The following is a 23074-nucleotide window of genomic DNA, read 5'->3' as shown; positions in this document are numbered from 1 at the left end:
TCTAATTAGGTGATCCTTAAGGTCATTTCTGGCCGAGTCTAGGAAAGTTAAATGAGATTTTTTTTTTAATCATTTCCTCTTTTTCATTTCTGCCACACTTTGTAACCAGTGGTAGAAGAGGGACTGTAAAGACTATCTTAAAGTTAAATAAATACAAAGAAAAGACTAGTGTTATCAAGGGATACGTTAGAAAACCTCCATGGTTTTGGACTAAGGTGCCCCCTGGCTATGGTGCTCCCTAACCCTACCACCATCTCCTGCTTCTCGAAGCAGGAAAGACTGCTTCTGCTTTCTGCAGATGTGCATGACCACTGCCCACTGGGTCACCTGAATCAGGAATGAATTCTTCTCTGGACACGTCTTCATGGGCTCCTGTGCCAACTCTAGTCCTGCTCCCTGGTGGGGGAGAGAAGTGCTATCTGGATGCCTGGCCAGGCTGGCTCAGCCACACTTCCGAGAGACCCAACAACCGAGGCAATCATGTAAGAGGCACCCGGCTCACTGCATCATGCCAGAAACAGAGGAGACTGCACAAAGGCAAGCATAGGGGAGACTCTTCCAAGTCCAAAGGGGAAGGAAGGAAGAGGTGCCAACCTGTGTGTGGGAACCTCCTAAAAAAACCTAACTTAGGGAGGTCTTGCCCTCAAAAAGGAGAACGTCATGATGAGAATGTTCAGCCTTAGATATTTAGCAGTCTGAGGTTTAGGGCGTGCAACAATCTGTGTCTCATGGTGATATAAAGTCCAACATGACCAAGAGAATATTTAACAAACAGCAACAGACTGCCACATTATGAAGATGCATGCTCTTAAACCACTAATGACTAAGTTTCTCATTTCTCTGAGAGATCTTTGGGAGTAAGTAGCCCCAGAAGCAAGGAGCACCCCCTGCCTTCCTCATATGAAACTGTCTAAGAGAAGTTGGGGTCAATGGGTACTGGCCACATCTGATGAACAGAGGCAGAAAGAGAGAGCAGTTCTAAGAGGGCAGGATGACGAGCTCAGCTAGGAGAGGATACCACTGTGCCTCACACACACTTTTCACGTGACACTCCAGGCCCAGTCGAGCCAATGACTTCCCACAGAGCAAGCAACTCAGAATGGAGTCGGGCCACACTCACGCCATGGCCCTGTCACGACTGTCCCTGAGAGATTTCCAGGACAGCGAGGGTACCATGCCTGGAAACAGATGTGCCCATACTGATACATGTACAGGCAGTTGGTGACCTTATGCCCCCTCCTGATATAGAGATATAGATATAGAGAACTTGGCAAAACAAGCCTGAAATCCTTCTGTCCATCCCTGAAGCTTCCCAGAGCCCCAGAGATCGCCCCACCTACCTGTGTACCTCCGGAGGCTCCCTCTGGATCTTGGAGCTGGCCTCCACCACCTCTTTGGCAACTTTACCACTGCAAAAAAGAAACACAACGTCTGTGCACACTCAGAGCAGAAGGGGAGGGATGTGTGCGTGTATTTTTTTTTTTAACTTCACAATGGCCTTATCTGCTCTAGAAATCCACACTTCTCTTCCTCCCTCAGAGAAGTTACAGTGGAATTTGAGGGGGGGCCCATGAGTGTCACACATGTGTGGAATGGGAAGGGAGGACCAAAACCGGCTTACAAACCAAAGAGCACTGATTTAGTAAATGGAAGTAAATGGAAGCCCCCACCCCAACCCACCATCAAAATGGAACCACAGGTACCCACCTGTATCGAAACCTACTTCCTTTAAAAAATATCTTGCTGCTTGACACGGTCTTGATCTGACTGGATTTTGCATACCTTTAAGAAGAAGCAAAACAGAGGTGGTAGTGACATTGTCGAGTCCAAGTGAGACATGCAATAAACGTGATGATTGGGTATTTTTGACTATCAGAAATATATGTTATTGGAGGATTGCTTGCATGCACACACACCTAAAAGAGAAGTTTCACCAAAAAATACTTACTTTCACTACATATATTACAGACTGCTATCCCTTTCCAGCTTTTTTTTTTTTTTTTCTAAGTAGGCTTTATTGCCCAGCATGCAGCTTGAACACAAGACCTTGAAATCGAGACTCACATGCTTTACCAACTGAGCCAGCCAGGTGCCCCTCTGTCTGTTTTTTCTAAATACTGGTGATGGCTCACACATTTAGTTTCAGAATCCGTTACTGGGTCACAATCTGCAGAAAGGACCAAGCAACACTGACGATCAAAAGGGATACTTTCCCAATTTCCACTTGAAAGATACGGAGAAGATGGATTGTGTCACATGGTGTCAAGGTCCCGGTAGCTGGGAGCCGGGTGGGAGGCTGGCTTTCACGCCTGTGCCTGAGACAACACTGCAGCAAAAGACAGCTTCCCAGAGACACAGGTCAGTCACCATGTCACCAAGAAGCCACCTACTGTGTACTGCCCTAAAGAAACCACAGGGCTCATGTCACCGGAGATGTGGTCACTGGCTGGAGCATTCTCCAGTGAGGTCACCATGACCCAGTGCCCTTTAAAGGAACCCAGGCTGGGAGATCACTAAGACACATGAGGAACCAGAAGCCCAGCCGAGCACTGATTCGGCAGCTCTGAGTGCACCCGTAACCACGAACAAGACCATAGCCCTCTGGGAAACAGTGCAAGCATGGGCTGCCCACAGGCCACACACAGGGCACCAAACTGCTGTGACAGCTGAGGTTGCCTCTCGGCAATCACTTTAAGCCTCATGCATCTAAACCCAAGTCAGAAAGAATGGCCTCCAAGGCTTTGAGACCATTTAAAATATCAAGAGTCACAACATCTTCATAGAAAAACCACACAGAACAATACGCTGTATAGAATTCTGAACAGAGATGTGCACACAGCCAGGACTCTGGTGAGAAGTTTCCACGTGGGCAGTGATCCCCAGCACTGGGCATCTCGCAAGCCTTGGATCCTTTGTTCAGCAATTTTTAACCAAATGCCAAGCCTGGTCCACATCCTCCCCTGCCATGTTCAGGGAAGACACAGTCCTCTGCATTCATGGAGTGTAAGATCTAGAAGGGAAACGGATCTCAATCTAAAAACTGGACACATAAGTCAAGAACTATACATTGCAGTGGGGGCCATGAAGGAAAAGATGCAATGAGAGGGCAGGAGGGGGGACCAATCCAGCCTGGGGGCCAGGGGTCTGAGCTGAGATCCGGGGACGGGAAGGCGTTAACTGGGCAGGTGGTGGGCAGTGTTCTGGGCGGCAGGCTCAGTAGGCACAAAGCCCGGAGAGCACTGGAGGAACTAAAAAGATCTGCTGTGCATCTCCCCATGTTGTTATTATTGTAAATACAAGCCCACACACATACATTTTCCCCCCTAATTTAGCAGGGCCTGACCTTAAGCTGTCCTAGTAAGGATTTTGGCCTTTGTCCTTAGAAGAATAGAAAGCCATAGGCACACTCTTTCGCAAAGATGCCCCTTCTCCCTTTCCACTTTCTCAAACGGCCTGAGCCAACAGAGAAGGGCACTGGGGACAAGTGAGGAGCAAGGAGATGAGACCAGAGCAGACGGGGTACAGACATGGGGGAGGCAGGATTCCATCTCAAGGCAGGGCCTGGAGATGAGGGCGTGGGAGCCCTCGAGGATGGGGTTTAGTGGGGGTGGGAGCATATGAGATCCAGACCCCGGAGGCCCCTGACACCTGGGACAGGCTGTGCCGCCTGCTAGCCAGAGCTGGGCTAGCAGATCACATGAGTCAAGAGGATAAAAGTCCCCAGCAAGCCACACTAACAAAGGACAGGAGTCCCATGGTGCCCTCCTCCTCCAGCAAGGACATGCCCACTCCAGACGCACCTGACCCCTGCCCCATCACGCACACAGGCACACACACACACCCCCCTAGGGAGCTGTGAACCTGACATGTTATCTACAGGAGCCTGAGAAAAGGGTGATCTTCAGCTCTGCCCCCATCTTCTTGGCAGGATTTTTGCTCTGAAGCCTCAGAGGTAGGAGGCAGAAAAACCTTTAAAGAAGTTTCTGTTGTTAGGGGCACCTGGGTGCCTCAGTCTGCCTTCGGCTCAGGTCATAATCCCAGGGTTCTGGGATCGAGGCTGTGCTTCTCCCTCTCCCTGCCTCTCTCCCTGCTTGTGTGTCGCATGCAAGCTCTCTCTGCCAAATAAAACCTTAAAAAAAAAAAAAAAGAAGAAGAAGCTTCAGTCTTTAAGATGTTTATTATTACTGTTCTAGGTTCTAAAGATCCTTGGGGCAAAGCAGTCTGCAAAGTAGATAAAGAGCCTTAATTGCTGCTTTTAACCCAAGAAAGTAATGTAACATTGTGCCAACTACACCTCAGTAAAAACAGTAATTAATGAAAAAAGAAAAAGAGCCTTAATTGGAGTTTTCAAATGCAACTTGGTGCCCAGGTGATAGAAGATACCAGAAGCCCAAAGAGCTGTGACAAGCCCAGCTGTTCTAGGGAGCCTCTTGTGGTGAGAGGAGGCGGCTGGGCTTTTCACTGGTTTTGCCTCCCTGGGCTGGCTCCGCTCTCTTGGTCAGAGGCCCCAGGACACGCTGCCTCTGCCCAAACCCTCAGAAGATCCATCTCGCAGAGACAGTGAAGAGCCTCCCTGCTTGAGGCGTGAGGGTGCCAAGAGCACTGTCATCTTTCTGGAGGCTGATTGTCCTTGAAGAACATTTGTGTCATGTCATTTGCTCAGAGACACTCTCCTGAGAGCATGACCGCCAGCTCCCTGCCCTTCCGAACATGCAGGCACACGGCCGGCCCGTCGTGTCTGGGCTGCGAGCTTCAGTGCACTTTTCAAGGGGTGTTTATCCGGAGAGCTTGAACAACCCCGGGGAAGTGCACGAGGGAGGAGGGAGATGTGAGGGGAAAGGAAAGTGGTGGGGGGATAGGACACGCCTCTAGCTGTTCCCAAAGCTGGCCGCATGCCAGCAGCATCTGGAAGTAGGGTTACAATGCCAGTGCCCAGGCTCCGTCACTAGAGATTCTCCTCCAGCAGGCGTTGGTGTTTTTAATCAAACACCCCAACATCATTCCAAGGCAGCCCACTGGGAACCCCTATGTCCCCAAATTCTCCCTGAATGACCCAGAAGGTGGTGTTTTACCTGGAAGAGCAGAGGCCCGAGGCCCCTCCCTGCTCTTGGTCAGAGACCTTGATCAAGTCATGCAGCTTTCCCTAGTCTTAATTTTTCCATGACTTCTTTAAGGGGGGGGGGGGGCTAAAATTCTTAATTCATAGTGTTCTGAAGAAGGTTCAATGAGATCAAGTTATCTGAAAGCATCAACTCATTATGTATATTTCCATCCCTCCCTAAAATCACTCTCAAAACCTCTCCATTGACTTCTCAGTCTTGAGCCACGGAGATTCTGGGGAACAATTTCAAACTCTCTGACAGCCCATGAGAGACCCTTTCTGCTCTAACCAGCTGATGCATGGCAGTACCCAGTTCCCCAGGCTCTAACATCAATAAGGAGCCTAGAGCAAACGTCTGCTCCCTGCAGGCAACGAATGCACAACCCAGCTAAACAGCAGTCCTATCTCCTCCCAGCCTCTTCCCCGCCTGCCCTCGTCCCGCTGCCACCTGTAGCTCCCCATCAAAATCCCAGAATGGGATTCCAAATGCTTCCAAAGCATCTCAAACATAGTAATTCAGATTAATTCATTTGACCCTCACAGCTCTCTCCTAGGAGGAAGCAATCCACCTTTTTATGTGAGGAAACTGAGGCACAGAGGAGTTACGTCACGTAATCATGGTAACACGACAGAACTGGGGGAACTGTGCTGTAAATCCAGGTCTGTCTGCATTTTTAAAATACTGTGTTTAGCCATGAAGGTTCTCAGACTTCAAAGGGCATCAGATTCACCTGGCATGTGTCTTAAAACACAAGTTTCTGCTTCAGTTAAATCTGGCATGGAGCCCAAGAATCTGTATTTCCAGCAAGTTCCCAGGAGATGCTGATGCATCAAAGGACCCTACTTTGAGAATCACTGGATTAGAGCAAATAACCCTAGCCTACACATGAGCACCACCTGGGAAAGATTGATTTCTACCAATATCTATCTCCCTCCTCCAAGATTCTGATTTTTTTTTTAAAGATTTTATTTATTTTATTTATTTATTTGTCATAGAGAGAGAAGCGAGAGCAAGCACAGGCAGACAGAGTGGTAGGCAGAGGCAGAGAGAGAAGCAGGCTCCCCGCCAAGCAAGGAGCCCGATGTGGGACTCGATCCCAGGACGCTGGGATCATGACCTGAGCCGAAGGCAGCTGCTTAACCAACTGAGCCACCCAGGTGTCCCCAGATTCTGATTTTTTAAATGACAGTTATTGAGATATAATCCACATACCATAAAGTTTGCCCTTCTAGGTTGCAGTGGTCTTGAATATAACTCAGCAATTTTTTTTTTAAATGAGAAAATGTTTTCATCAACCAGGAAGAACCAACCTCCCATTAACACCCCCATCTCCTCTACTGTCAATCCTAGGCAAGCCCAAATCTACTCTCTGTCTCTCTAGATTTCTCTGTTCTGGACATTGCATACAAATAGAATCACACAGTATGTGGCCTTTTATGTTTGGCTTTTTTCCACTTAGCGTAATGCCCACAGCTTGGTATTTTTTGGAAAAGCTCCCGGTGGTTCTAGTGTGCAGTCAGTGCTGAGAACCACTGGTTTGGAACCTTGGTACTCAGAGTGTGGACCACAGGCCTGCAATACAACCTCACCTGGGAGCTTATTAGGAATATGGACTCCAGGGGCACCTGGGTGGCTCAGTTGGCTAAGCATTAGGCTCTTGATTTCAGCTCAGGTCACGATCCTGTGGTGGTGGCATCGAGACCTGCATTGCACTCAGCAGGGAGTCTGCTTGAGATTTTCTCCCTTGCCCTCTGCTCCTCCCCCTGCTTGCATGCCCTCTCTCTCTCAAATAAATAAATCTTAAAAAAAAAAAAAAAGGAAATATGGATTCCAATGCCCCACCCCAATCTACTGAATCACACTCCACATTCTCGCAGGATCTCTGGGTCATTCATGGGCTCACACAGGTGTGCGAGGCTCTCAGGTAGGGAGTTCTCAGGGTCCTTACCTACCAGACATAAGGGTGTTTCTCTGACAAAACACATACCAGATTCTGGGGAAGAAATTTCTTAGGGACTGCCTTTGTGTCCTGCAAACAATTCCATACAAAGTCAGGGACAAAAAGTGTCATTTGAGCCTCTGCAGTATCCCCAGGGCCCAGCACAGAATATGGCATAAAGCAGATGTGACAGATTCATTGAATGGAAACTTCCTGAGCCACTGAACCCTTCAGTGAATCCCTGTGCTTCCAGTAAACCCACATTCTGAGGATGGCAGCACCTAGAAACCTAGAAATTATGACTGTCTGTGTTGGGGATCTCCTGAAGTTTGGAGCAGGAGCATCAGAGTTTCTGCACTGGGCTCCATTCCCAGGCAGCAGATCTCAGAGCCAAGGCTTTCAAACCTGATCATGGCCCTAGGCCAATGGACAACAAACCGCACATTCATGTCTTAAAAGCACACTAGGGAATCCCTGGGCATTGGCCACTGGGCCTCCCTGCTCCCATCACAGGTGAGGTAGAAAAAGGAACAAACCATCCCCAAACCAGGAAACAGAATCAGAACCTTGCTCTGCCAGCAAAAACCATTACAATGCAGCACCAATGACACAGAGCTGGAAGCAGGTACCCAGCCCTCAGTTTAACAGAAACAGAACCCTTCAGAGTCAAAAGGACAGGGTCCGGCAACCAACAGGCACTCAAAACCCTTTCATCATTAGTGGAGGTGGAGGGGTCATGGTCACTGCTGCACATCTAAGCACTCCACAGCAGTTATTACCAGTCATACTTTACAGATGAAAAACAAGGTTGGGGCTCAGTTCAAGTGCTTTGTTCCAGGCCACAATGCTAGGAAGTGACAGAGTCAAGACTCAAAGCCAAGCCTTTCACCTCCAAGGTCCATGCTTGTGAACACTGGCCACAGTGAGGCAAACGAATCACATCAGAGTCCCTGTCCCCCCTGTTCTATACATGAGAAGGCTGAGGCCAGACCTGTCCGAGGCCACACAGCCCAGTCCAAACAGGCAGTACTTTTCCTTCTCCATAAGGAACAGGGATGGTTATGGAAAAATGAAGGAACAAGAGGATCCAAGAAAACTCAGATCAGTATATATATTAGGGGTTGGAGGTCTTCATGAAAGAGATGGGGTAGCCTGGCCTAGCCAAACCAGAGGTGCTAGGACCCAGTCACCTCTGCACAGAGTATCCCCACTGATGATGGGGATTTATAATGATGGTTCGATTTATGGTATGCTTAACTTAGAATGGGTTTATCAGGGTGTCATTCCATCATAAGTCAAGGAAGATCTGTTCAGTGCCACTTGTGACCACTAAGCCCTCCAGGTCTTGGGAAGCATCCGCAGAAGACTGGGAGGGAGTCCTCTGATATGCCTAGTTGGCCCACCTCATGCCAGGATTTTCATACTGAGTTCTTTACCAGCTGTGTATCCTAAAATGTACAAAATGAGTTCCCCAGTTGATAGGTTTTTCTCCTTGTTCCCCCTCCTTTCAATTCTTTTTTTGTCTTAATTTGACTCTAGCAATCAACGGACTCTGTCACACATGATAAAACAATGTGTGTGCAACAGAACAAATTAATGTCCTAAGTTATTCTTTGATGGAGAACCTGTAAGTTCACCTAAAGATCTTCAAAGCTGTGCTAAACTCCTCCCAAGAAGGGCTGACTGAGAAGCCTCCACAAGGTCTATCCGCTAGGTGTTCTCCTCTCCTACTCCCAGCCCTCCCACTGTCTGTGGTCATCAGCCATCACCCATACCCTTCACTCCTCTGCTGCCTTTTTCACAATGGCTGAGCACTTTGTTTGGCTCCAAGAGCTCCTTGCCCCTGGTCTCCTCCCTGTCTACTTCATGCACCCTCCACTCCAGCCTTGCATGGCCACTCGTCTTCCCCAGTGTCTCCCACTTTCCTGCCTTGGTCTCTTACTCAGAATATCCTTCCTCCATCAGAAAGGGACTTCCACCTCCTGTCTCCCCAGGCAGAAAGACTCATCCCTCCTCTGGGGTGCCCTCCAGCATTTTATTTGCATTTCCCTTTTGGTATCTCTGACGAAATACAAATCTCCTGAAGATAGGAACCATGCCTTATCAATTGATCCAGGAAATACTTTTTGAATAACTGGGGTCTTTGGCAAGTAAAAAGATAAATAGAACTTAGTTCCTAGCTTCAGAGAGATCTGATTTGTATAGATATGTACATAAAAATCTACAATAAGATAGGTCACGATCCATCTTGTTTTGCTTTGTTTCAAAATTCCATCTACCAGCTCCCTCATTTGTGAGAAAATGTTCATTCCAAATGACTAACTTAATGTCTCTACATGATCCCTTGACAAGAACCAGATGATTTCATTGAAGGAGGAACAGAAGACTTCCAAAAGCTTAGGCTCCAAAAATAGCTTGTCAGTTTCTCAAAAAATTAAGTATAGAGTTACCCAATGACCCAAAACCTTCACTCTTAGGTAGAAACCTAACAGAACTGTCCACACAAAAACTTTTATATGAATATTCATAGCAGCATTATTTATAATAGCTAAAAAGAGGGTACAATCCAAATGTCCATCAACTGATGAATGGATAAACAAAATGTGGTCTATCCAAACAATGGATTGTTATTCAGTCATGGAAAGAAATGCAGTACTGATGCCAGATACCCATGATAAACCTTGAAAACATGACCTTAAAGTGAAAGAAGCCAGGCACAAAAGGCCACATAGTTCATAATTCTGTTTATATAAAATGTCCAGAATGGGTGAACCCATAAACACAGAAAGTAAACCAATGGTTGCCAAGGTCTGGGGAGAAAGGGGGGAATGGGGAGTGACTGTTAATGGATGCAAGGTTTCTTTTGGAGGGGATAAAAATGTTCTGGAATTGGATAGGGGTGACGGTTGCGTGACTTTGTGAATTATACTAAAAACCACTGAATATATACTTTAAAGGGTGATTTTTATGGTATATGATCTCACTTTTTCAAATAATTAAAAACAAATCAAACCCTCTGCATCTCCCTCTCTCGGCTCTCATGGACATGGACAGGCCTGGACATAAGTTGAGAGCAATCACATGCCTTTATATGCCAGTTTCCAAACACCCCACAGGATGCACTGATGTTATGAGGTGAAGACGGTTGTGGAAAGGTCTTTTGATACATATCCTCACTCACAGGATTTTGGAGGTCATCTCACCCAAGGGCTTTCAAACTGTACTTCTGATAGTATCTTCCCAGGACAGAGAGTTCTCCCAAGGCACAAGACTCTCAATGCTAAGCCTGGGGTAGGCCAGGTAAATACAGACAACTGGTCACCCAGCTCCTGAGAAGCAGAGAGCAACAGGCAAAGGGTCTCCAGTCCTAATCCCAACTCTGGTCCTCACTAACAACCACAGCTCCTCTATGTTATTTTTTTTTTTACCTACTAGGCTTTGCCTACACTTCTGTTTGAGGAAAATAGTTCTGTGACTTAAAAGGATTCGAGGAGGAGTAGGAGACTTCAATATCATTGGGTCCCAGGAGTTCAGCTAGATAGTTATCAAACCATTCTCCCATCCAAGTACTAACCAGGCCCGACCCTGCTTAGCTTCCAAGATCAGACAAGATCAGGCGCGTTCAGGGTGGTATGGCCGTAGACTAGTTATCAAACCATTCTTAACACTTATAAGCTCAACAGGAGATCAAAGAGAAGAAGAGCAGCAATTCTAGGAACAGAAAAGTGACCACTTTCTGGAAGGTAGGACATGCAGAGAAGTGAATCTGAGGCGTTACATGGGAAGAGAGACCGCAGGAGGAAGGGCCAGGTCCTTGCAAACAGGAGAGCAGCAGAGCACAAAATCACTACTTTTATAAGACTGCTCCACTGAGGCAAGTCACTCCAGAGGCTAAGCAGAAGGTAGAGCCTTTGCGGGGACACTGTGGTCTCAGGACCCACCTTGTCACAGAAAGACCGGGGGTGCCTCAGTGTAGCACATCTCTCAGGTATCGGAGTGGGGAATCCAGCTGCAGATACGGAGCCGAGGAGTGGGCTCTCAGCCCGGGGTTACCTTAAACCATGATCCGAGGCTTAGTCAGGCCACTGCTCTTCCAGCAGGGACTTCCACAAAGGGCAGAACCAGGGAGACCCCCTCTTTCCTCCTCCAGAAGAAGTGGCACAGGAGTGCTCTGTAGGAATCTGCTGGGTTTGGGGACTTCAAATGGGGCCGTGCGTCAGAGACAGAAATGCTCAGTCACAGGCCGGGTGAGCTCAGAGTGCGGTCAGAGACCAGGGAAATGGGAGGGATTGACTGTTTTTCTATGAGGGCGCATTGAAGAGTGGAGCCCCGAGCTCTTTGCTCCTCTGAGCCAGAGATTGTGAGGCCGCCATCTTCATTCCCGTGCTCCAAAGTGGTATGGAAAGCATACAAGGAGCAAAAGCTCCTGAGAGCAAACCTGAGCAGATTAGCTCTCTGAACCAGGCCACTGAACCTGGCCCCTGGCAAAAGCAGTACAATTCCACCTCTGGCAAAGACATTTGAGAATACAATAGGCCACTCTCCCAGAAGATCAATGAGAACATCCACCCAAGACCAATTCAATAATCAGTGAGAACTGCAGAACTTCAGAGCTACAGGAATACAGCACATAAAATTCATGTCTTTTCCCCCATGATTCTATAGCCTCTCAAAGTTAAATTTTTTAAATTTTATTTTTTTCTTATTCAATGTTTAATTTTTCCTCTTTCCTATTTTAACATTTTAAAACTATTTTGCCAATACGTTTTTTTAAAAATCTTCTTTAATTTTCATTGCTACACTCATATTCTATTCTTTCATCGAATTTGGCTGTATTTTTTGTATACATACAGGTTTTTCTTTCTTTGAAATTTTGGGATACAGTTTCTTCTAATAGATCAAAATATACCCTAAATCTAGCACATGGCTTTGTTCTAGTCTCCAGGCTGATCACATTCTTTTCTCTTTTTTTTTTTTTTTTCTTTTTTCAACCAACTTCTTATATTATCAATTCCTTTTTTTAGAATCTTTATTTCCACCTTTACAGTCATAGTCCATCCCTTAATTGTGTTTACCCTTATTTTTGTATATATATGTTTTTCTTTCTTTAAAATTTTGGGAGGCAGTTTCTTCTAATAGACCAAAATACCCCCAAAATCAAATGTGTGACTCTGTTCTATTCACCAGTCTAATACATTAGATATTTTATATTAGATTATATTATAGGTATAATCTATACATAATAGATTATATTTGTATATAATATAATCTATATAATAGATGTATATAATAGATTATATTATATTAGATAAATATTATATATTTTTTTTTCTCCTTTCTTCTCCCCCCAGTTTCAGGTCTCTTCTGATTTGGTTAGTGGATATTTTTCTGGGGTCATTGCTACCCTTTTAGTATTTTGTTCTCTCATTCATCTATTCTTAGCTGGATAAAATGACAAGACAGAAAAACTCACCTTAAAAAAAAAGAACAAGAGGCAGTACCGAAGGTTAGGGACCTAATCAATACAGACATTAGTAAGATGTCAGAACTAGAGCTCTGGGCTCAAAAACAGCATGGAGGATACTAGAGAATCCCATTATGGAGAAATAAAATCCCTTTCTGGAGAAGTGAAACAACTAAAATCTAACCAAGCTGAAATTTAAAAAAAAAAAAAAAACTATTAATGAGGTGCAAAAAAAAAAATGGAGGCTCCCACTCCTAGGATAAATGAGGCAGAAGAGAGAATTAGTGATACAGAAGACCAAATGATGGAGAATAAGCTGAGCAAAAGAGAGACAAACAGCTACTGGACCACAAGGGGAGAATTTGAGAGATATATGATACCATAAGATGAAACAATATTAGAATAATTGGGATCTCAAAAGAAGAAGAAAGAGAAGGGCGGAAGGTATATTGGAGCAAATTATAGTAGAGAATTTCCCTAATTTGGGAAGGGAACAACAATCAAAATCCAGGAGGTACAGAGAACTCCCCTCAAAATCAGTAAAAATAGATCCATACCCTGTCATCTAATAGTAAAACTTTCAAGTCTCAGTGATTAAGAGAAAATCCTGAAAGCAGATCAGGACAAGAGGTTTGTAACATACAATGGTAGAAATATTAGTTTGGCAGCAGACCTATTCACAGAGACCAGGCAGGCCAGAAAGGACTGACATGATATATTGAGAACACTAAATGAGAAAAATATGCAGTCAAAAATACTATATCCAGCTAGGCTGTCACTGAAAATAGAAGGAGTGATGAAAAGCTTCCAGGACAAACAAAAACTAAAAGAATTTGCAAACACCAAACCGGCCCTACAGGAAATATTGAAAGAGGGTCCTCTAAGCAAAGAGAGGCTAAAAGTAACAGACTAGAAAGAAACAGAGACAATGTACAGTAACAGTCATCTTACATGCAATACAATGGCACTAAATTCACATCTTTCAATAGTTACCTTGAATGTAAAGGGGCTATATGCCCCAATCAAAAGACACAGGGTATCAGAATAGATAAAAAAACAAAAACAAAACAAAAAACAAGACCCATCAGTATGCTGTCTGCAAGAAACCCATTTTAGACTGAAAGACACCCCCAGATTTAAAATGAGGGGCTGGAAAACAATTTACCATGCTACTGGACATCAAAAGAAAGCTGGGGTGGCAATCCTCCTATCAGATAAATTAAATTTTAAGCCAAAGACTATAATAAGAGGAAGGACACTATATCATACATAAAGGGTCTGCCCAAAAAGAAGATATAACAATTGTAAATATCTGTGCCCCTAACATGGGATCAGCCAATTATATAAACCAATTAATAACAAAATCAAAGAAATACATCAACAATACTGCAATAATAGTAGGGGACTTTAATATCCTCCTCCCTGAAATGTACAGATCATCTAAGCAAAAGATCAGTAAGGAAATAAAGGCTTTTATTAAATGACACACTAGACCAGATAGACATTACAGATATGTTTAGAACATTCCATCCCAAAGCAACAGAATACACATTCTTCTCTATTGTACATGGAACATTCTCCAGAATAGATCACATCCTGGGTCACAAATCAAGTCTCAACCGGTACCAAAAGATTAGGATCGTTCCCTGCATATTCTCAGACCACAATGCTTTGAAACTAGAATTCAACCAGAGGAGGAAAGTTGGAAAGAACTCAAATACATGGAAGCTAAAGAGCATCCAACTAAAGAATGAAAGGGTCAACCAGAAAATTACATTAGAATTGAAAAAATTCGTGGAAAGAATGAAAACACATCATTGTCTCAAAATCTTTGGGACACAGCAACGGCAGTCCTGAGAGGAAAGTAGATAGCAATACAAGTCTTTCTCAAGAAACAAGAAAGGTCTCACGTATGCAACCTAACCCTACACCTATAGGAGCTAGAGACAGAACAACAAAGAAAGCCTAAACCCAGTAGAAGAGAAATAATAAAGATCAGAGCAGGAATCAATGGAATAGAAACCAAAAGAACAGTAGAACGAATCAACAAAGCTGATTCTTTGAAAGAATTAATAACATTGATAAATCCCTGACCAGACTTACCAAAAAGAAAAGAGAAAGGACCCAAATTAATAAAATCATGAATGAAAGAGGAGAGACCACAACCAACACCAAAGAAATACAAACAATTATAAGGACATATTATGAGCTACTATAGCCAGCAAATCAGACAATCTGGAAGAAATGGATGTATTCCTAGAGACGTATAAACTACCAAAACTGAACCAGGGAGAAATAGAAAACCTAAACAGACTCATAACCAGTAAGACAATTGAAGCGGTCATCAAAAATCTCCCAAAAAACAAGAGCCCAGGGCCAGATGTCTTCCCAGGAGAATTCTACCAAACATTTAAGGAATTATTACCTATTCTCCTGAAACTGTTCCAAAAAATAGAAATGGAAGGAAAACTGCCAAATTCATTTTATGAGGCCAGCGTCACCTTGATCCCAAAACCAGACAAAAAGGAGAATTACAGACCAATATCCTTGATGAACACGGATGTAAAAATTCTCACCAAAATACTAGCCAATAGGATCCAACAGTACATTAAAAGGATTATTCACCACGACCAAGTGGGCTTTATTCCTAGGCTGCAAGGTTGGTTCAACATCTGCAAATCAATGTGATACAATACATTAATAAAAGAAAGAACAAGAACCATATGATCACTCTCAGTAGATGCTGAAAAAGCATCTGACAATCCTTTCTTGATCAAAACTGCTCACAGTGTAGTGATAGAGGGTACATACCTCAATATCATGAAAGCCAACTATGAAAAACCCACAGTGAATATAATTCTCAATGGGGAAAAACTTTTTCCCATTGAGAGAGAGCTTTTCCCCTAAGGTCAGGAACATAGCGGGGCTGTCCACTATCACCAATGCTATTCTACATAGTATTAGAAGTCCTAGCCTCAGCAATCAGTAACAAAAAGAAATAAAAGTAATCCAAATTAGCAAAAAAAGGTGTCAAACTCTCATTCTTTGCAGGTAATATTGTACTTTATGTGGAAAACCCAAAAGACTCCATTCCAAAACTGCCAGAACTCATATAGGAATTCAGTCAAGTGTCAGGATATAAAATCAATGCACAGAAATCAGTTGCATTTCTTTAAACCAACAACAAGACAGAAGAAAGAGAAATTAAGGAGTCGATCCCATTTACCATTGCGCCCAAAACCATAAGATGCCTAGGAATAAACGTAACCAAAGAAGCAAAGAATCTGTACTCAGAGAACTATAGAGTACTCATGAAAGAAATGGAGGAAGACACGAAGAAATGGGAAAACGTTTCATGCTTATGGATTGGAAGAACAAGTATTGTGAAATGTCTACTCTACCTAAAGCAATCTACACAGTCAATGCAATCCCTATGAAAATACCATCAATTTTTTTTTCAAAGAAATGGAACAAATAATCCTAAAATTTATATGGAACCAGAAAAGACCCCAAATAGCCAGAGGAATGTTGAAAAAGAAAACCAAAGTTAGCAGCATCACAATTCTAGACTTCAATCTCTATTTCAAAGCTGTCATCATCAAGACAGTATGGTACTGACACAAAACCAGAAATATTGATCAATGGAATAGAATAAAGAACCCAGAAATGGACCCACAACTCTATGGCCAACTAGTCTTTGAAAAATCAGGGAAGAATATCCAATGGAAAAAAGACAGTCCCTTCAACAAATAGTGTTGGACAGCCACATGTAAAACAATGAAAACAGACCATTTCCTTACATCACACACAAACAAAATGAATGAAAGACCACAGCGTGAGACAGGAATCCATCAAAATCCTTGAGGAGAACACAGGCAGCAACCTTTTCAACCTCAGCCACAGCAACTTCATCCTAGAAACATCGCCAAAGCCACGGGAAGCAAGGGTGAAAATGAACTACTGGGACCTCATCAAGATCAAAAGCTTTTGCACATCAAAGGAAACAGCGAACAAAACCAAAAGACAGCTGGCAGAATGGGAGAAGATATTTGCAAATGATAAATCAGATAAAGGGCTAGTATCCAAAATCTATAAGGAACTTATCCAACTCAACACCCAAAGAACGAAGAATCCAATCAAGAAATGGGCAGAAGATATGAACAGATATTTCTGCAAAGAAAGACATCCAGATGGCCAAGAGACACATGAAAAAGTGCCAACAACACCCACCATCAGGGAAATACAAATCAAAACCACAGTGAGATACTCCCTAACGCCAGTCAGAACGACTAAAATTAACCAGTAAGGGAATAACAGATGTTGACGTGGATGTAGAGAAAGGGGAACCCTCCTACACTGTTGGTGGGAATGCAAGCTGGTGCAGACACTCTGGAAAACAGTTATGGAGGTTCCTCAAAAAGTTGAAAATAGAGCTACTCTACAACCTAGCAATCACACTACCAGGTATTTAGCCTAAAGATACAAATGTAGTGATCCCAAGGGGCACATGCACCCGAATGTTCGTAGCAGCATTGTCCATAATAGCCAAACTAAGGAAAGAATCTAGATGTCCATCAACAGATGATTGGATAAAGATGTGTTGTATATATATATACAATGGAATACTATGTAGCCATCAAAAAACCAGAAATCTTGCCATTTGCAATGATGTGGATGGAACTAGAGAGTATCATGCTAAGCAAAATAAGTCAGTCAGTGAAAGATGATTATCATATGATATCTCTGATATGAGGAATTTGAGAGACAGGGTGAGGGGTGGTGGGGGTTAGGGAGGGAGAAAATGAAACAATATGGGACCAGGAAGGGGGTAAACCATAAGAGACTCTTTATCTCAGGAAACAAACTGAGGGTTGCTGGGAGTTGGAGGGGATGGATAGGGTGGTTGGGTTATGGACATTGGGGGAGGTATGTGCTATGGTGAGTGCTATGAATTGTGTAAGACTAATGATTCACAGACCTATATCCCTGGGGCAAATAATACATTATATGATAACTTTAAAAAAAAAAGCGATTTGAAAAAGATTGTCCACACCATCATTCTCCTATCCTTGTCAGCCAAAGCCCAGGAGATTCAGAGACTCAGCCTTTTCAGAGACAAGAGTCTAATGAGTACAGAGGAATTCAGTGTGAGGGAAGACGAAGCAACGGCTGCCTGGATGAGCTCCAGAGGCCATCTGACACCCTGGGCAGGGTTGGCCTGGGCTCCTGACTGTGTCCCTCACCACCACTCTTCTAATTAGTAAGTGTGTCTCAAAGAGTAGAACCTGGAACACAGTGGGAAGATCCGAAATTTGAAGCTCTCTTGAAACCTGAGAGCTTTATGGCTGGTTTCTGAAGTCTTGTCCAGTACGGACTTTCCATGATCCTAGCCTCTGACCACATTCCATCCACAAGCCTTTGGCTCTCATCCCCGAATGCTGAAGCCTTCTTCCTACAAACACCTGTGAGTCTCTGCCAAAGCTTGCTTTCTTTGGTGGTAAGCACACAGTCACTCACACTCAGAATAAGCCAGAGAGTATTAACTCTTCCCTCTGAAGTGGCCTTCAACCAAAATGAATGGGGAGTTGGTAGACAAATAGCCCAGGCCCTTTGCTGGTCAGTGGGAGAACTCTGGGGCAAGTTCTACAGCCTGACAGAGTTCCCCAGCAGAGTTTAGCACAGCTACCCTGATGAGTGACCTGATGGATAACACGCTCTATATTGCTTGCTGCCCCAACCTCCCTTCCCTACCCTGCTACTGGTCTGTTCAGAAACCACATTCCGCTTCTTGCACTCAACTCTTCTCAAGGTCTGCTTCTGAGGGGGACACCCAACCAAAAATAGATTCTGTTATGTTGAATGAAAACAGCAATCCAAAATTTTAAAAACTTTAAAAAAAAAAAAAAAAACACATAAAAGGGGCACCTGGGTAGCTCAGTGGGTTAAAGCCTCTGCCTTCAGCTCAGGTCATGAACCCAGGGTCCTGGGATGGAGCCTCGCATTGGGCTCTCTGCTCAGCAGGGAGCCTGCTTCCAATCTCTCTCTCTCTCTCTCTCTGCCTGCCTCGCCACCTACTTGTGATCTCTTTCCGTGTCAAATAAATAAATAAATAAATAAATCTTTTAAAAAATAGAAAGGAAGGAAGGAAGGAAGGGAGGGAGGGAGGGAGGGAGGGAGGGAGGAAGGAAGGAAGGAAGGAAGGAAGGAAGGAAGGAAGGAAGAAAGGAAGAAAGAAAGAAAGAAAGAAAATAGCAATGCCAAAAAAAAAGGGGGAGGGGGCACCCATTGCATTCTATGGGCATCACCCAACATGGAGCTCAGGCTTGGGTGGGAGTCGCCCTGCACAATGCACTGAATTTAGCATTCCCTTAAATATAATGAAAAGAACTGAATTAAAAGGAATATGCAGCTATCTGCAAAACATGAGTGATTCCATGGATGCTTTTACAACCTATGATTAAATGAATAAAAGCTACATACTTATAAAAGGCCTGGTTCTCCACCCCACACTTCCAAAGATGTTTGCAGGCAGCTGGTGTCGAAGTATGGAAGGCCAACATGGCTTTTTTCTAATAAAAAAGATAAAACAAGAAAGGGCATGTGAAACAAGTTTATCTTCTTTAGGTATTTACCAATTTGCATCCCCCCACCTGATGAACAGATTAAAAGTAACTTGGGCATTACTAGGCACCTGATGAACAGATTAAAAGTAACTTGGGCATTACTAGGGTCTTTAAAGTGCTGTTGAAATGGTGCCCCACCCCCACTCACCACCATCACCCTTTGCAGGCATCACGAATCTAGCTGGGCCCTGTTTCGAACAAAAAACAGCCTCACGATCCTTTTCAACCACCCAGGAATCACCCACCTCTCTATCAGACTTGGTTTCCTTGAAAAACTTATTTGCTGATGCTGAGTAACAGGTGCTTGACCTGAAAATTAGTCAAGAAAATCTGCAAACCTCCAGACCTAGCCTTGAACCTCAAAGCTTCTATAATGGCCTCCTCTCAGATGCATTCCCTAATGAACCCAACCTGCATCCACTAGTTTCTTTAAGACTCCCAGAATGTATAGACTCTAAATACATGAGAATTTATAAAATTCTCACAAGTAGTGATTGAATATCTAGCCCTGGAAGTATTCTTCGCTTGTTTCCTAAATTTATATTTTGGCAGATTAGGGGGTAGGAGCAGCTTCCATTTTCCTTTTTCATTTTTTAATTCAATTTCCAGTTAGTAAACACGCAGTATAATATTAGTTTCAAGAGAAGGTTCCATTTTCTATCCCAATATATTTTTTATATAGCAGTATATGGTCAAGCATTGCTCACCGACTTCATTTAAAAAAAAAAATTATTTAGATTCAATTTAGTTAACATGGAGTACTATTAGTTTCAGGGGTAGAGTTTAGGGTTTCATCTGTTGCCTATACCACCCAGTGCTCCTTATATCACGTGCCTCCTTAATGCCCATCACCCAGTTGCCCCATCCCCCAGCAACCCTCAATTTGTTCCCTGTAGTTAAGAGTCTGTTATGGTTTGCCTCTCTGTTTTCATTTTATTTTATTTTTCCTTCCCTTCCCCATGTGCATCTTTTTTGTTTCCTAAGTTTTCCACATATGAGTGAAATCATATGGTATTTGTCTTTCTCTGCCAGACCCATTTCCTTGACTTAGTTCTCAAATGGGCAAGTCCACTATTTATCTCTAAAATGTTCAGCATACAGCTCCCATTATCATCATAAACTTTAAAGTCATGGTGTTCTGGGGGTACAATACTAAATGTACGTTTTACGCCTGCATCCCTCTCGTGCACGCACATGCACACACGCACACACTACAGTTTAGAAAAGCAGTCACTGACCTCCTTCTGGATGCCAATCACATAAAATGTCTTCCCTTCAAACTTCAATTTGCAGACATCTGGCCTAAGAAAAGAAAATCTTCTTGGGTGAGAAGAAAAATAAAAAGTGGCAACTAACCAAGGTACCTTGGTTTCCCACAGGAATCTGGCTGACTCGCAAATACCAAGCTGACTGCAATGAAACAAGATATTATCTTATCATCAGTGAAGGCCTAATGAGCAGTGAAAAGTCCCCAAGTGAATTATACAGCAATTTTCTTCCCAAGATAGGATCTGGAGGTAGCTCAGAATTATTTCTTCCATTTTTTACAGTCAAGCTGCATCTTTCCTCCAAGGAGCTCTGGAGGTGTTGTGAACATTAAGGGCCAAAACAATATTAATTGGCCAGCCCACTTTGCGAGGTAGGAAGAATGTGGTTATTTCAGGTCTGGGTAATGAAACGATATGGATTCACAGTATCTGTCTCCCTCTCCTTTTCACATCTATCTTCGAGAAACGCACACACTAGCCTGTAAAATTTTCATTTCTGCTCTCCCTGTTCATGAGAGAAGAGTTTCGTTAAATATTGAGATGCTCAAAATTGTGAGCTTGACACCACAGCTTGACATGTGGTAATTAAAGGAGGGACTTCGGGTTTCTATCTTAAGGAGCTGCTCAATTAAAATGTGCCTGAAATGGGGACCACAGGTCACCTCCTTGGTGAACAGATATGTGTAAAGAGAGGACACAATTTTATTTTTACTCCTTTGATCTAATTTCTAGGAGACTGATTTGTGTCCCTGTGTTTTTTCCTGCAGGAAAAAGAATAGCATGGCCACATTAAGCTGTTTGAACTTAGGAGAGGATTTGCACGAGTAACACAGCTCAGTGGATATTGGAAAACAAAAAACAAAACTAGGATTAATGTGGGAATAAAATTTGTTTTGGTAACATGTCCACAACTGTTCCAAATACACATGCCTAGGCAGACCGGAGAGGGGTGGGGATGACATCAGCATCCCACCAGGAACATCATGATGTAGAAACAGAAATAAATGGCCTGGGAATTGTCTATTTCAAGCCTTCATTGGGCCCAGAAAGAAACAGAAACCCAAGTGACATAGACTTGCAAATAATCTGTATTTGAGACACGTCAGATTCTCCCCTACTTCAGAGCTCAAGCAGTTCAGAAACCTAAGGGTCTCCCTTGCAAGCCTTCTATGGTCCTAGGGTAGGATGGGAGAAGTCCCCAAATTATCCATGCTTCCCAAAGTCAACAGGAATCCCTAGGGAGCTTATTCTGGAATGGCCTGAAGGGTGATTAATACCTTTCTTTCCAAGGTGCAGAAAACACAGGGAAGAACACTGGTCACCCCACCATGCTAGATGTCCACAAGATGTCAGAGTTCATAAATCCCACCACTCACAACATGGTTGCATTTGTTTCTCCCCCAACTCCTTTCCTCCCTGTAAGGCAGCCAGATGTAATGGACTCCCATCTTACAATTGAGTACATGGAGACTCAGAAAAGTGAAGTGAAAAAGAGTTTTGAGAAAACTCATTGTAGAGAAAGAACAAGTGGGAGCAGAGGGGAGCACAAAGTATGAGCTGAACAAAAGGCAATGATAGAGAGGTCAAGAAAGAGATGATGAAATTGGGGAATCTCAGAAAAAAGAGTAGTTGTAAGAGTGGAGGACATTAGCTGGCTGATGCAAGCCCAACAGAGAAAATTTGAAAGGTGATGGGGTGGGGGGGGGCTGCCAAGAGGACAGTGCAAGAGTGGGCATGTTAATAAAGGGGTGCCAGAAATCCTGAAGCTAAGAGAACCACGAAACTGAGGTTCAGATAAATACAAGAGCATCTCCAACCCACGACTGAAGGTGGATGCTCATTGGCCCATCAGGAAGAACTTCAGGCCACAGCGGGGAGCCCACCACCCAGTGAGACATGATGGGGTTGGGGGGCTGATAAACCTGTCAGGGGCCATCAGGGCAGAACCTGAATCAAGCTGAAGGTATGAACAAGACTAAGACTTTATAATATTCCATGTATGTTCAGCCTTCTCACTCTTTGCCCAAACCATCTTCTCCTTGAATGATGGACACCATGGGCCCTGCTGGTCACCTACTCTGCTCCATCCCCCCACTTCTGTATTGACATGACTCGGACTTTTTGCTTTCTCAAGGTGACATGTTCATGCAGATTATGTTCTTCCCAGCCACAAGAGGTGGGCCTTCATTTGACCAGCCCAGTCATGGAGTTCTCACTTTTCTCTGAGGGATTGGTTTTAAGTAGGTGGGTGTGGCCCAATCTTGTGGTATTAGATATACTGGAAGTCTCCTACAGGGCTTCTGTAGAACAAGTTCTCCTTGTTTTAATAGGAGACACATGGAAGGGGATGTTCTCCTTCAGGCTCTGGGTGTTGCTGTATGAAGATGGGATGAACAGAGCTGCTTGCATGGTCAACTTAGGACCATGAGACTGGGGACAAAAGCCACTACCCTGTGACAGAGAAGAAAATGGAAACCCAGGTCCTTCACAATGTTGTCAGGCAGTTAAGTTAAAGGGTCATGGAAATGCCCAACCTCTGGAACTTTTGCTGTGTGAAACAATCAGTCCTCTTATTTGGAAGCCACCGTGAGCAGTCACCCCTGTTACTTCGAGCCAAAAGCATCTTCACTGATATACTGGTAACACGGGATGTGTCTGCAACAAGGACTCAACAGAAG

General features: G+C 43.8%; 1 protein-coding gene across 2 annotated transcripts in view; it reads right to left on the bottom strand.

Annotated features, from left to right (window-relative positions):
* FRMD3 (FERM domain containing 3) overlaps window positions 1-23074 on the bottom strand; it is a 324332-nt gene that overhangs the window by 72659 nt on the left and 228599 nt on the right. For both annotated transcript variants that reach the window (XM_059411794.1, XM_059411793.1), the window contains exons 9-12: window positions 20367-20430; window positions 18986-19074; window positions 1708-1782; window positions 1341-1409 (exon numbers count right to left, since the gene is read on the bottom strand). In XM_059411794.1, the coding sequence (XP_059267777.1) occupies window positions 1341-1409; window positions 1708-1782; window positions 18986-19074; window positions 20367-20430 (297 nt within the window). The remainder of the gene's footprint in view (window positions 1-1340; window positions 1410-1707; window positions 1783-18985; window positions 19075-20366; window positions 20431-23074) is intronic.

Source organism: Mustela nigripes, chromosome 9, assembly GCF_022355385.1.
Source record: "Mustela nigripes isolate SB6536 chromosome 9, MUSNIG.SB6536, whole genome shotgun sequence".
Lineage (NCBI taxonomy): Eukaryota > Metazoa > Chordata > Mammalia > Carnivora > Mustelidae > Mustela > Mustela nigripes.
The sequence above is the reverse complement of the archived record's forward strand: the minus strand, read 5'-3'. Positions and strand labels throughout refer to the sequence as shown.